The sequence below is a fragment of the Oncorhynchus mykiss genome, chromosome 7 (assembly GCF_057628025.1).
Source record: "Oncorhynchus mykiss isolate SJ-2025 chromosome 7, ASM5762802v1, whole genome shotgun sequence".
Taxonomy (NCBI): domain Eukaryota; kingdom Metazoa; phylum Chordata; class Actinopteri; order Salmoniformes; family Salmonidae; genus Oncorhynchus; species Oncorhynchus mykiss.
Genome location: NC_143028.1, coordinates 6,826,410 through 6,841,206, shown reverse-complemented (window position 1 = coordinate 6,841,206; position 14,797 = coordinate 6,826,410). Strand labels below are relative to the sequence as shown.

At 42.7% G+C, this 14,797-nt stretch overlaps 1 protein-coding gene across 1 annotated transcript; it reads right to left on the bottom strand.

Moving 5' to 3' along the window:
- Window positions 1-150: 150 nt before the first annotated feature.
- LOC110528845 (insulin-like growth factor-binding protein 5) lies at window positions 151-8,322 on the bottom strand. The gene is made up of 4 exons (XM_021611004.3): window positions 7,083-8,322; window positions 2,706-2,923; window positions 2,443-2,562; window positions 151-2,026 (listed from the first exon to the last, which is right to left on the bottom strand). The coding sequence occupies exons 1-4, from the start codon at window positions 7,414-7,416 to the stop codon at window positions 1,889-1,891; spliced, it is 810 nt and encodes a 269-aa protein (XP_021466679.1). The 5' UTR covers window positions 7,417-8,322; the 3' UTR covers window positions 151-1,888.
- Between the last annotated feature and the right edge of the window lie 6,475 nt (window positions 8,323-14,797).

Sequence of the window (14,797 nt, the reverse complement as noted above, 5' to 3'; positions counted from 1 at the left end):
TGGAGGATTCTGGATTTCCTGCTTATTCCTTCCTGAATCTGGGAATCTTCCAACTGGGATTTCTGGAAAATCTGGCAATTTTGGGGAAAGATACCGGAATTTTGCAACCCTACTTCCACAGCATAGAGCAAACAAAAGACATAACAAACCTTCCCATACATCAATACATAACTTTATTTAAATAAATGCTTTGTCGTTACAAAAATGACAAGGTTAAAATATATCAATTACACAGTGAATAAATAGATTTGTTAGTAACACTTCACTTAAAGCCAACAGGTATTGCATTATTGCATTGTAAGAATTGTCATAAGCATGTATGACCCTGTTATAATGTCTTACCATCGTCTCTGATGGACCCTGACTAAACAGCTATTTTCAGCCTGTTAGTAAATTGCAGCAATTTTTGGCTTTGAGTAAACTGTTACCTATTAGTTTCCTACATGCTTTTTTATCACGAATATGGAATGAGATTTCATGGTCTTTCATACAAGCAAGCTTAAGACTGAGTTGAGAAACCTTTCCAAGTCTCCTATGCATTCTAGTGGCAGGCATAGGCTGTACACATAGCCCCTGTCAAAGCTATCGGCATGTTACCATACCCTGAAAAAAGGGATGCCTATTTCAAGGAATGTCAACAAAATATCTGGCAAATGTTTTGAGCTTCAGTAAAATCAGTTGACGTCTGATTTAACATGTTCACAAACGGGACGTAGGATCAAGAAGTATCATCACGGCCTTCCGTGACCGATCTCCACATCCACATACTGCTAAAATGTCCTCGTTCCACGACAAGGCCTGATCATCTGGATGTAAATCTGGATTCAAAGTCATGAGAGAGAGAGAGAGAGAGAGAGAGAGAGAGAAGGCACTGAGATTTCCATAGAAGCCCAAAGAGCCACACCTTCCCAGGGGTCATACAGTAGAGTCCTAGACAGAAGACTGTGTTGTGGTCAGACAGGAAGCTACGAGAAGTCAATAGAAACGCTGTGCAGCATTTGCATGCGATTTGAGCCTGTGTTGGACTTTTCAAAGCACCTGTACTTTCTTGGCTGTCGTTTATAAACGACAAAACAAGCAAATGACTGTCATGATGTGTTTTTGAGGTGATCTTTTTTATATACTTCACGGAAGGTAAGGCACAATACAGACTACTAAAGGAGAAAGTCTAGGAGGCACACACACACACACACAGTCATTTCATACAGTCACCCCTATGAAACTATATCGAGACACAACCCATCAGAAGTAGCAGTTGATGGGTTTATTAAGATAGCTACTGTAACTACTCTGTAACAACCTACTGTATACGAGCAGTTACTAGTTCTTAAGACCCTCAACTCAGAACAATCTGGGAGACAAAGTGGAAGAAAGGCAGGACTGGAAAAAAGCTAATCTCATCGCACTCAGAAAGACATATAAGGACATAGACCCAAACTCAGACAATAAAGTACTTTCAGTCACTGAGGTTCTCTTGTAGGAGAAGTGCTCTGAAGGGACAAACATTTGGACCAAAAGAACAGAGTTACGTTTAAATACGACCCCAGATTACTGTGCTCCCCAGTAAAGAGTTCCTGTCAACATCACGATAACAACATACAGTAGGTGAAAAAGATGAGCTTTACTCTTTAGCCTTAACATTTTGTTTAAACAGAATCTGATATAATTTAAATCAGAGAACATTGTTATATGTGCTTCAAAGGGAGGTTATAGGTAATCTCAGTATAGGTAGATGTATAGTTTAAAACCATGTGTATGTACTGTATCTGTGCTCTGCTTTCCTGATTTGATTGGCTTTTGCATATTTTGCATGTACATGTGATTTGCAGGAGTAGGGGTAAAGGGAGGCGGGCCTTGGCTCATGTCAGGTGACCAAATTGGCCATCTCTCATTCGTTTTTGTTGCTGTTGCTCTCCGGGTTTTTGCACTGGATGTCCACTCCACTGTAGTCTGTGCCAGGGAGCTGCACGCCAAAACGGTCCACACACCAACAGATCCCCCGCTTCCGCCCACGTGATGGTTTACACTGCAGGAGGAGAGGAAATAGCAGGGAATAAGATGCAATACAATTAAATGAAATAGAATAGGATAGAATAGAATAGGATAGAATGTGATAGGAATACAATGAAATAGAATAGGATAGAATAAAATAGGATAGAATAGGATAGGATAGGAATACAATGAAATGAAATAGAATGGGTTATAATAGAAAGGATAGAATAGAACAGGATAGAATCGGATACAATAGAACAGGAAAGAATCGGATACAATAGAATAGGATAGGATATAATAGTATAAGATATAATGGAATAAGATAGAATAGGATCAAATGAATAGAATATGATAGAATAGAATAGGATACAATAGTATAGGATAGAATAGGATCAAATGAATAGAATAGAATAGGATACAATAGTATAGGATAGAATAGTCCATGGGTACCTGCTTGTGCTTGAAGAATCCCTTCTTGTCACAGTTGGGAAGGTATAGGGACAGAGCTAGGACTCTAGATGTGTTTTTCATCCTCTGAATGATCCCGTCCAGCTTTCTCCTGCAGGGTCCCTACACACATACAGGGTCATAGTTTAGGGCAAGAATGGCATGTGTGTGTGTCTGTGTGTGTGTGTGCGTGTGTCTGTGTGTGTGTGTGTGTGTGTGTGTCTGCGTGTTTGTCTGTGTATACACTGTATAGTTGTTCAACTTACAAACTCAGGCTGCAGTTTGTCCAGGGCGAGGGTTGAGTAGTCAAGGCTGCTGACAGAGTGGAGCTTAGCCTGCTGTCTCTTGCGGTCTTTAGCCTGTCTCATGGCCTGAGCCTTGCGGCTGCTGATGTGGTCTCTGCCCCCGTACAGAGGCACCTTGGCCTGGGGCAGCAGGGACTCTGGAACCTCTGCTAACATAGCTTCCTCTGGAGAATAACCATCTGGGGAGACAGAGAGTCAGAGAGGATGATGGTAGTGGTTGCGGTGGTGGTGAGGAAGAGGAGCAAGAAGAAGAGGAGGTGAAGGGGAGGAGGAAGAGGAGGAGGAGGAAAAAGAGGAGGAAGAGGAGGGGGAGGGGAGGAGGAGCAAGAGGGGGAGCAAGAGGAGGAAGAGGAGGGGGAGGAGGAATATGAAGAGGAGGAGGTAGGAAGAGTGGGATACTGTCAAGGTCTTCCACATCGGTGCAGATGAAGGAAAAGAGTTGAAGAGAGGCAGCGTGTTTAGACAGAGCCTCTCCTAACACTAGAAGGAGACCTTGAGGTTTTCCCAATCAAGAAATCTCCAGCTGACTCATAAAATGTGTGCCTACTTCTCACATGGTCAGTCAGTGGTTAAGGGAGTTATTCGCCACGGTCCATTTACAAGCATTTCTCCATTCTCTTAATCTGATCCTCTTCTCTCTTTCCCTCACTCATTGGTGGAAAAAGTATCCAACTGTCATTCTTGAGTAAAAGTAAAGATACCTTAACAGAAAATGACTTAAGTAAAAGTGACCCAGTAAAATACTACTTGAGTAAAAGTAAAGATACCTTAACAGAAAATGACTTAAGTAAAAGTGACCCAGTAAAATACTACTTGAGTAAAAGTCTAAAATTATTTGGTTTAAATATACTTAGGTATCAAAAGTAAAACTGTAAATCATTTCAAATTCCATATATTAAGCAAACCAGACGGCATCATTTGCATTTTAATTTCTTTATGTATGGATAGCCAGGGGCCAGGGGCCAGGGGCATACTCCAACACTCAGACATCATTTACAAAATATACTTAAGTATCAAAAATACAAGTATAAATCATTTCAAATTCCTTGTATTAAGCAAAACAGATGGCAACATTTTTTAAAGTTTTTTTATTTACGGAAAGCCAGGGTCTTGTTTTTAAAATGTAAAATTTACGGATAGCCAGACACACACTCCAACACTAAGACGTAATTTACAAACAAAGCATGTGTGTTTAGTGAATCCGCCAGATCAGAGGCAGTAGAGATGACCAGGGATGTTCGGTTGATAAGTGCATGAATTGGACAATTTTCCTGTCCTGCTAAGCATTCTAAATGTAACGACTTCCTTTGGGTGTCAAGGAAAAGGTACGGAGTGAAAAGGACATTATTTTCTGAAGGAATCTAGTGAAGTAAAGGTAAAAGTAGTCAAAAATAGCAATAGTAAAGTAAAGTACAAATGCCCCAAAAATACTTAAGCATTTTACACCACTGCTCCCACCCTCTATCTCACTCTCTCCTGCCTCTCTTCCAACACTCGCTCTTTTTAAACTGGACAACTACAAATATTGTGTACATATTTACTCATTTATGGCGTTGAATTGACTCCATATAGTATTTGAAGTGATGAATGCCATGAATCAGTTAATACTGTATGTATACAAGATTTGTTCTGTAGTTGTACACTGGAATTGTTGCATGCGAGGTGGAGATTTCCTTTTGCAGAGTCCCTGGCTTGTAGCTGGAGCTAAGAGGGAGCTAAATGTAAACTGTGACATAGCTGGATTAGGGCCAAGAGAGTGCTGTGGTCTATCATGACAATGCAACATACCTCTCAAGTCAATGCTTGGCAAATGCAATGGAAGACATTACTTTTAAACTGGGTCATCCAATGAACATACAGCATTCTACACCTCTCACTCTCTCTCTCTCTCTCTCTCTCATTCTCCTCCCCTATCTTAATTTCTCTCTCTACCCCTTGTCTGTGAATGACAAATGCGAACAGCTCCTATAAAACTGGCAAGAATCCCTGGATCTTGCCAAATCCAAATGTCCACATCTCTACATGCATATTTCTGCAACCCACTTCATCTGCCATAAAGATATTAACACTGACTAAAGATAGACCATATGCAGCAGGGACAGATCTATAAGCATAAGGAATGTTTCATTACAACAAAGTTATAAGAGTTATATAATACATAAGAGTTATAACAGTTGCATATTATAGAAGAGTTATGAGATATATATTATATAAGAGATAAATATTATATAAGAGTTATAAAATATATAAGAGTTATATGTTATGAGAGTTATAAAAGTAATATATTACATAAGTTATAAGAGTTATATATTATATACGAGTTATAAGAGTTATATATTATAGATGAGTTATAAGAGTTATAGATTATATAAGAGTTATATAATACATAAGAGTTATAAGAGCTAAACATTATATAAGAGTTATATAATATATACGAGTTACAAGACTTATATAATATATAGGGGTTATATATATTATAAGAGTTATATATTATAACGAGGTATAAGAGTTATATATTATATAAGTTATAAGAGTTATTTAATATATAAGCGTTATAAGAGTTATATATTTCATATGAGTTTTAAGAGTTATATATTATATAAGAGTTATAAGAGTTATATATTATATATGTTATAAGAGTTATATAATATAAAATAGGTGTAATAGTTATGTAATATATGAGTGTTATAAGAGTTATATCATATATAATAGTTATATATTATATAAGTTATAAGAGTAATATAATATATGAGAGTTGTATGAATTGCATATTATATAAGAGTTATAAAAGTAAAATATTATCTAACTTTTTTTTGGGGGGGGGGGGGGGGATTTGAATGTAATATCTTCTGTTTTTCTTGTCTATTACTGTTCTTTACTTTGTCATGTACTTGTATGTTTCATTTGGACTCAAGGAAGAGTAGCTGCTGCATGTGCAGTAGCTAATGGGGATCTTAATAAACAAAACTATACCTCGCTAAGCAGGCGATTGAGTGGTATGTCACAGGGGTTGAGAATATCTCTTGTGACATCATCGCTCCCATCATCCTTCCTAAATTATTCTCAGAAAAGAGAATTCCCTCTTCAGTCCACCGGTTCCGCTGACACTATTTCTCTCCAGAGGCTGGCGCATAGGCAGCATAGCCTAGTTTAAAACCCAATCAAGTCCTCATTTCCTAATCTGGCCCTCTCTAATCTTAACAGTGCTGCTGACTGAGGGATTCAGTGGGTTATGATGTATTTCCTGATCTGGGCGAATTTGATTCTCTCGAAATCCCACAGATTAAGTTGTAACTAAAAGACTCCATATCCCCTTCCTCTCTCTTTCTACCTCCCACTCTCTCTCTGTCTTCATCTCTCTCTTCATCTCTCTCTGTCTGTCTTGCTCTGTCTTTATCTCTTTCGCTCTCTCCTCCCCCTTGCCCTCTGTCCTCTCTAAATTCTCACACCCTGCAGGAAATGAGAAGAGGTGGTAAATCTTATCTAGCAGCAGGCTGGCAGTCGGCGAGGCACGCTTGGCTAACATTCTGCTGAATCACTGTACAGCTTAAAGATGATGGAGGGAGAGATGGAGAGGCAGAGGAGAAGGAGAGAAGGAGATGGGATTTAAAGGAGAAAGAGTGAGATAGAGAAAGGATATTGGTGAAGGAGGGGAGAGAGAAATTACTTAGGTGAGAAAGAGTTGGAGGAAGAAATCTAGCCAGAGAAAGATGTAGAGGTTACTTATTGCAGGTGAAGCTGAGGAAGGGGGGGGGGGGGGGCATGGCAATGGAGAGAGGGAGGGTTGAGGGGGAGGAGGGTCTCTCTTCAACAAATTTCAGGGGAGAAAATGAAAACTAAAGCTTGGGGGAAACCCTGTGAAAGAACGTGACACTTGAGAAACCCGCTGACTAAGTGCTAATGCGTCAGACACAGTGACTGTCCCTCAAATAGCCCTCTAAAGAGCTCAGGAGGCTCTAAAATGTTTGCCATGTTTGTAATTCTTCACCTTGTTTCATGTACCAGGCACTAGGTCACTCATGCCAAGATGATGCCCTTGAAAACCCCTGATTTTCAGCTCTCAGCTGTGTGTTATCAATCAACCAATCTTGGCAATACATGTGGTATATTTGGAATACACTACAGGGTGTGGTGTTTTTATGTGTGTGTGTGTGTGTGTGTGTGTGTGTGTGTGTGTGTGTGTGTGTGTGTGTGTGTGTGTGTGTGTGTGTGTGTGTGTCTAACAAATGGGATAATCTGCCGATGTAGTTCCAATAAAGATATATATATATATTGAACATTTTAAAGAAATACAAACGGTAAAAAATGATAAATCAGTAAATGAAGACTCATATTTACCCGTGCCTGGATGCAGCGGCTTGTACATCTTCTCGTTTGCGCACACTCCTCTCCCGTGGAGGAGCGCGTGCAGCGGTTTCTCCTCCCCGCTCTTCGGCAGGCATCGGAGCCCGTGCGTGCAAGTCCCCGTGTACACCCCGCACGACTGTCCCTCGGGGAGCGCGCAAGTCAGGCAGCAACCACAGCCAGGCTCCTTCACCAGCTGGCATCCCACCGGCACTGGCGGACACATCGACATAACCTTCTGGTCACACGGTTCGCACGGTACGAACGAGCCCAAACAACCCGACTCGCTTAGGAGAAGCGTTGCCAGGAGTGAAAAACTAATCAGCATATTGTTTCAAATGAAAACGATTACAAACATACAACAACTATAATCAACTACAATGTGTACTGCATGGAACGCTTGCAATGCTTTCGATCATTGGGGTTTTGGGGCAAAAGTCCTTGAAAGAATCACCATCCACAGGTGGCCACTGCCTGCGTGCGTAAAAGTCCCTCAATCACTGTATCAAATGCTAAGGTTCCACTCTTCACCCACTCTGTCTTTATTGTGTCAAATGTCCATTTATATTCGAGTTTAGATTGTCCACCGCGAAATAACCCGAGTCTTCTCCTTTTGGGCTTTCAATTGTCGTTTTACGCATGCACATCAATTGTCTCCAAATTAAGAAGAAGAAAGCAGGGATTGTCTGGTAGAAGAACCAATCTCTGTAGGCTGTCCTCCCCGCACGTTTTCTACACATACAGTATAATATGTGGCTTTGAGCTTGCCTTTTTAAAAACTGCCAGAGGCGAATCCTGTAACGATGGGTATATGTCAAACGACGTTGATGGGGGAGGGCGCACTTGTCAACTCCGTGCGGTGCTGTTGATTGTACAGGGCGGGTCCTGGCAAGTCCCTGACTTCTACCGCTGGGTACAAGGCGATGTTGAGGGCAAATAAATAAAACCAACTGACTGGGACCACAATGTTTTGGGGAGGATCTGCAAGTGCTGGATGTCCCCTGCATCAATCATGGACATTGACAGGGAATAAATAGGCCTATCTATTTGTAGGCTACAATTTCTCATTGAAATACACTATTCTGGTGTATTTTCTGGTGTTTTTTTGTAATCAGGTGGGGAGGTGTTTTTAAAAATGAATAAAGTAACACTAGTGATCCAGCCTTGAGTTGTATGGACTGATTTTAGGACCAGTGGACAAGACTGTGTCTACATTACAAATGTTATCTGCCTCAAAGCAACATCTGCAACTCTTTGAGGAGATAAAAAGTTGACCAACTGAGGTTAAATATTTGGCAGATGATGTTAGCCCCACCTCTGCAACATGTTTCCTGGAAGCTCTCCCAGCTACACTGGGGTCACTGCGAGCTGTGGTTGTCTGTAATATGACAGCATGTGGTCAAGATAAGCTCATGGTCAGTAAAGTTCGCCAAGGTCGATGTGACCTTCAGTATAGTTCGCTAAGGTCGATGTGGTCTTCAGTATAGTTCGCCAAGGTCGATGTGACCTTGAGTACACTGTGTAGTTGTTGATTTGCCAATGTCAGATAATAACAAGTAGACAAGAGTGTACTTCGGCCAGAAGATGCTATGGCATCTTACTGTGTATTATTTGTAACATTGCCTGCGTGTGCGTGTGCGCGTGCGGGTGCATGTGCGTGTGTGCGTGCGTGATGTTGCCAAATTTAATCTCCGGTCCTTTCAGCTCCAAGCAATATTAACCCATTCTCTGCTTGCCTTCTTTCTTTCTCTCTTTCTCTCTTTGACCCCTAACCGCCCCCTCTTCTCCCCCTCTCTCCTCCCTGCTCTCTCGTTCCGTCTGGATGAGAAGAAAGAGATGAAATAAGGGGATTGAGCTGAAATCTGCCAGACGTCTGTCTCTAGTCTGTCTCTAGACTGTCTCTAGACGTCTGTCTCTAGTCTGTCTCAAGACTGTCTCTAGACTGTCTCTAGACATCTGTCTCCAGTCTGTCTCCAGTCTGTCTCTAGTCTGTCTCTAGTCTGTCTCTAGACATCTGTCTCTGGTCTGTCTCTATATGACTGTTTCTAGTCTGTCTCTAGATGTCTGTCTCTAGTCTGTCTCGAGACGTCTGTCTCTAGTCTGTCTCTAGTCAGTCTCTAGACTGTCTCCAGTCTGTCTCTAGTCTGTCTCTAGTCTGTCTCTAGTCTGTCTCTAGACTGTCTCTAGGCATATGTCTCTAGTCTGTCTCTAGTCTGTCTCTAGATGTCTGTCTCTAGACTGTCTCTAGACGTCTGTCTCTAGTCTGTCTCAAGACTGTCTCTAGACTGTCTCTAGACATCTGTCTCTAGTCTGTCTCAAGACTGTCTCTAGACGTCTGTCTCTAGTCTGTCTCAAGACTGTCTCTAGACTGTCTCTAGTCTGTCTCTAGACGTCTGTCTCTAGTCTGTCTCTAGTCTGTCTCTAGACGTCTGCCTCTAGTCTGTCTCTAGTCTGTCTCTAGTCTGTCTCTAGACGTCTGTCTCTAGTCTGTCTCTAGGAGTCTATCTCTAGTCTGTCTCTAGTCTGTCTCTAGACATCTGTCTCTGGTCTGTCTCTAGACGATTGTTTCTAGTCTGTCTCTAGACATCTGTCTCGAGACGTCTGTCTCTAGTCGGTCTCAATACTGTCTCTAGACTGTCTCTAGACGTCTGTCTCTAGACACTCTCCAGCCTGTCTCTAGTCTGTCTCTAGTCTGTCTCTAGACTGTCTCTAGGCGTATGTCTCTAGTCGGTCTCTAGTCTGTCTCTAGACGTCTGTCTCTAGACTGTCTCTAGACGTCTGTCTCTTATCTTCCTCTAGACTGTCTCCAGTCTGTCTCTAGTCTGTCTCTAATCTGTCTCTAGACTGTCTCTAGACGTCTGTCTCTAGTCTGTCTCTAGACGTCTGTCTCTAGTCTGTCTCCAGTCTGTCTCTAGTCTGTCTCTAGTCTGTCTCTCGGTGTCTGTCTTTAGTCTGTCTGTAGTCTGTCTCTAGACGTCTATCTCTAGTCTATCTCTAGACAGTCTCTAGACTGTCTCTAGACGTCTGTCTCTTATCTTCCTCTAGACTGTCTCCAGTCTGTCTCTAGTCTGTCTCTAGACTGTCTCCAGTCTGTCTCCAGTCTGTCTCTAGACTGTCTCTAGATGTCTGTCTCTAGTCTGTCTCTGGTCTGTCTCTAGATGTCTGTCTCTAGTCTGTCTCTAGACTGTCTACAGTCTGTCTCTAAACATCTGTCTCTAGACTTCTGTCTCTCGTCTGTCTCTAATCTGTCTCTAGTCTGTCTCTAGTCTGTCGCTAGTCTGTTTTTAGTCTGTCTCTAATCTTCTATAGTCTGTCTCTAGACATCTGTCTCTAGACTGTCTCCAGTCTGTCTCTAAACGTCTGTCTCTAGACGTCTGTCTCTTGTCTGTCTCTAATCTGTCTCTAGTCTGTCTCTAGTCTGTCGCTAGTCTGTCTCTAGTCTGTCTCTAATCTGTCTCTAGTCTGTCTCTAGACCTCTGTCTCTAGACGTCTGTCTCTAGTCTGTCTCTAGACGCCTGTCTCTAGTCTGTCTCTAGATGTCTGTCTCCAGCCAAAGGGTTCATGTGCTGCACCAGGCTACTATGCAAAACATATCAGAGGTCAAAAGGCTGTGTTCTCTTCAGACAGCTGAAATAAGCCTATATGTTCACCATATTTACATTGATGATTTACCCAGCTGATTTCAATAGGGTGGACACCGAGACAGCTTCTAACCCAAAGCTATAAGACTGCCTAATAGCTACAAGACTGCTAAATAGCTATAAGACTGCTAAATAGCTATAAGACTGCTAAATAGCCATAATATTGCTAAATCGTTATTTAAATGGTTACCTGGACTATCTGCATTGACCCTATTGTCACAGACTATGCACAGTCACAAGACTATACACACTATATACAAAACCCACACACATTCACATGCACTACACTCATTCACATGCACGCACACACAGACATAACACACACACACGCATACCGACACAACACACACAAACACATACACACGCGCACTCACACATACACTTTCACACTCATCATATGCTGCTGCTTTTTTGTTCTTTATTCTTACTCGTATTATTATCTATCCTGATGTCTAGTCACTTTACCCTGCCTTCATGTACATATCTACCTCAAATACCTTATTATTATCTATCCTGATGTCTAGTCACTTTACCCTGCCTTCATGTACATATCTACCTCAAATACCTTATTATTATCTATCCTGATGTCTAGTCACTTTACCCTGCCTTCATGTACATATCTACCTCAAATACCTTATTATTATCTATCCTGATGTCTAGTCACTTTACCCTGCCTTCATTTACATATCTACCTCAAATACCTTATTATTATCTATCCTGGTGTCTAGTCACTTTACCCTGCCTTCATGTACATATCTACCTCAAATACCTTATTATTATCTATCCTGATGTCTAGTCACTTTACCCTGCCTTCATGTACATATCTACCTCAAATACCTTATTATTATCTATCCTGATGCCTAGTCCCTTTACCCTGCCTTCATGTACATATCTACCTCAAATACCTTATTATTATCTATCCTGATGCCTAGTTACTTTACCCTGCCTTCATGTACATATCTACCTCAAATACCTTATTATTATCTATCCTGATGTCTAGTCACTTTACCCTGCCTTCATGTACATATCTACCTCAAACACCTTATTATTATCTATCCTGATGCCTAGTCAGTTTACCCTGCCTTCATGTACATTTCTACCTCAAATACCTTGTATCTCTCTGTACATTGATCTGATACTGGTACTTGCTGTATATAGCTAGCTACACATTGATCTGGCACTGGTACTTCCTGTATATAGCTCCATATTGATCTGGCACTGGTACTTCCTGTATATAGCTCCACATTGATCTGGCACTGGTACTTCCTGTATATAGCTCCACATTGATCTGGTACTGGTACTCCCTGTATATAGCTCCACATTGATCTGGTACTGGTACTCCCTGTATATAGCTCCACATTGATCTGGTACTGGTACTTCCTGTATATAGCTTCATTCTTGTGTATTTTATTTATCTTGTGTTACTATTGTTTTTGAAACTCTAGATCGTTGGGAAGCTTTTCATGTTAAAGTCTACACCTGTTGGATTCGGCGAATTTGACAAAATCTTTTTGGGGGATTTGATTTGAATATGCTCCTGGCCCGGAGTGCATGGATGTCACTGAGATACAACGTCAACCAACCCACTATTCATTTCATCCGGATTTGAAAATAGGAGTGAGATTTAAATGCTGGTGGAGCACATTAAATTGATCAAATCTGTCGTTGTGTTCATTGGTTTAGGGAGGACGACGGGCAAGTTCCTATGTGGACACGCCTGGTGTCGTGTCAGTTGAAACACGAGGCGACTAATATAGCGCAGGTTGATATGAGAGTGGAGAGCTACTCTCCCACAAGCCTGGCTGGTGCTTAATTAAACCCCCTGAATTCAGACAAACAAAAGGTGTGATTGGTCCGCACTCAAAAAGATGTCTCATAAAGCTTACTTCATTTTTTTCACTGCATCAGGGATAACGTACACAGACGTTTTGGCTTTGCAGCCTTCTTCAGTGTGTAGGAGAGATAGTATTACACGTATAGATTGAGCCCACAAAACACCACTTGGTATTCCATTTCAGATTCTGTCAAACTGGTGTAGATGTTCTAATGTTTGTTGAACCAAGCAAGACCCATTGATGGTCTCTTCTGCACCGGTGGTCCTGGCTGGTCAAAATGTTGATGTTCCTCATACAAGCATGACACAGTATGGTAGATGAAGCATTTGGACTGTGGGGACGGCACCTGTTCGAAAGTAACAAGGCAACTACACCCTGCCTGACTTGTGTCAACTCGCAAGTCAGTCAGTCAGACTTCCTGTCCAGGGCCACCATTCTTTCTACTGTATAAATACTTTAGATGGAGTACAGTAAAGTAGTACACATGTTTTTGCCTACTTGATGGACACAATACTCAATTTGTCATGCTGTAGCAGACACTGCTGCATCCCAAGTGACACTCCATTCACTATGTAGTGCACTATTTTTAATAATGACACAAAGTCGCCCTAAGGCCCCTGGTCGAAAGTAGTGCACTACATAGGGAATATGGTTCCATTTGGGATGCAGGCGATGACTGTAAATGTTCCTCGAGAGTGTTGGAATGTTGTCTTGGACTGAGGATAAGGGCTATGGAGGTGTTGTTCTGATAGACATGGACTGAGGATAGGGGGCTATGGAGGTGCTGTTCTGACAGACATGGACTGAGGATAGGGGGCTATGGAGGTGCTGTTCTGACAGACATGGACTGAGGATAGGGGGCTATGGAGGTGCTGTTCTGACAGACATGGACAGAGGCTAGGGGCTATAGAGGTGTTGTTCTGATAGACATGGACTGAGGATAGGGGGCTATGGAGGTGCTGTTCTGACAGACATGGACAGAGGCTAGGGGCTATAGAGGTGCTGTTCTGACAGACATGGACAGAGGCTAGGGGCTATAGAGGTGCTGTTCTGACAGACATGGACAGAGGCTAGGGGCTATAGAGGTGCTGTTCTGACAGACATGGACAGAGGCTAGGGGCTATAGAGGTGCTGTTCTGACAGACATGGACTGAGGATAAGGGCTATGGAGGTGTTGTTCTGATAGACATGGACTGAGGATAGGGGGCTATGGAGGTGCTGTTCTGACAGACATGGACAGAGGCTAGGGGCTATAGAGGTGCTGTTCTGACAGACATGGACTGAGGATAGGGGCTATGGAGGTGCTGTTCTGACAGACATGGACTGAGGATAGGGGGCTATGGAGGTGCTGTTCTGACAGACATGGACAGAGGCTAGGGGCTATAGAGGTGCTGTTCTGACAGACATGGACAGAGGCTAGGGGCTATAGAGGTGCTGTTCTGACAGACATGGACAGAGGCTAGGGGCTATAGAGGTGCTGTTCTGACAGACATGGACAGAGGCTAGGGGCTATAGAGGTGCTGTTCTGACAGACATGGACTGAGGATAAGGGCTATGGAGGTGTTGTTCTGATAGACATGGACTGAGGATAGGGGGCTATGGAGGTGCTGTTCTGACAGACATGGACAGAGGCTAGGGGCTATAGAGGTGCTGTTCTGACAGACATGGACTGAGGATAGGGGCTATGGAGGTGCTGTTCTGACAGACATGGACTGAGGATAGGGGGCTAAGGAGGTGCTGTTCTGACAAACTTGGACTGAGGATAAGGGCTATGGAGGTGTTGTTCTGATAGACATGGACTGAGGATAGGGGCTATGGAGGTGCTGTTCTGACAGACATGGACAGAGGCTAGGGGCTATAGAGGTGCTGTTCTGACAGACATGGACTGAGGATAGGGGCTATGGAGGTGTTGTTCTGACAGACATGGACTGAGGATAAGGGCTATGGAGGTGTTGTTCTGATAGACATGGACTGAGGCTAAAGGCTATGGAGGTGTTGTTCTGACAGACATGGACTGAGGATAGGGGCTATGGAGGTGTTGTTCTGATAGACATGGACTGAGGATAGGGGCTATGGAGGTGCTGTTCTGATAGACATGGACAGAGGCTAGAGGCTATGGAGGTGTTGTTCTGATAGACATGGACTGAGGATAGGGGCTATGGAGGTGCTGTTCTGACAGACATGGACAGAGGCTAGGGGCTATAGAGGTGCTGTTCTGACAGACATGGACTGA

Coding starts and splice junctions, on each gene's coding strand:
- LOC110528845 (XM_021611004.3), bottom strand. CDS start 7,416: ATGCTGATTAGTTTTTCACTCCTGGCAACGCTTCTCCTAAGCGAGTCG. Junction 2,924..7,082: donor GCCGCTGCATCCAGGCACGG/GTAAATATGAGT, acceptor CTGTCTCCCCAG/ATGGTTATTCTCCAGAGGAA. Junction 2,563..2,705: donor ACAAACTGCAGCCTGAGTTT/GTAAGTTGAACA, acceptor GTATGTGTGTAG/GGACCCTGCAGGAGAAAGCT.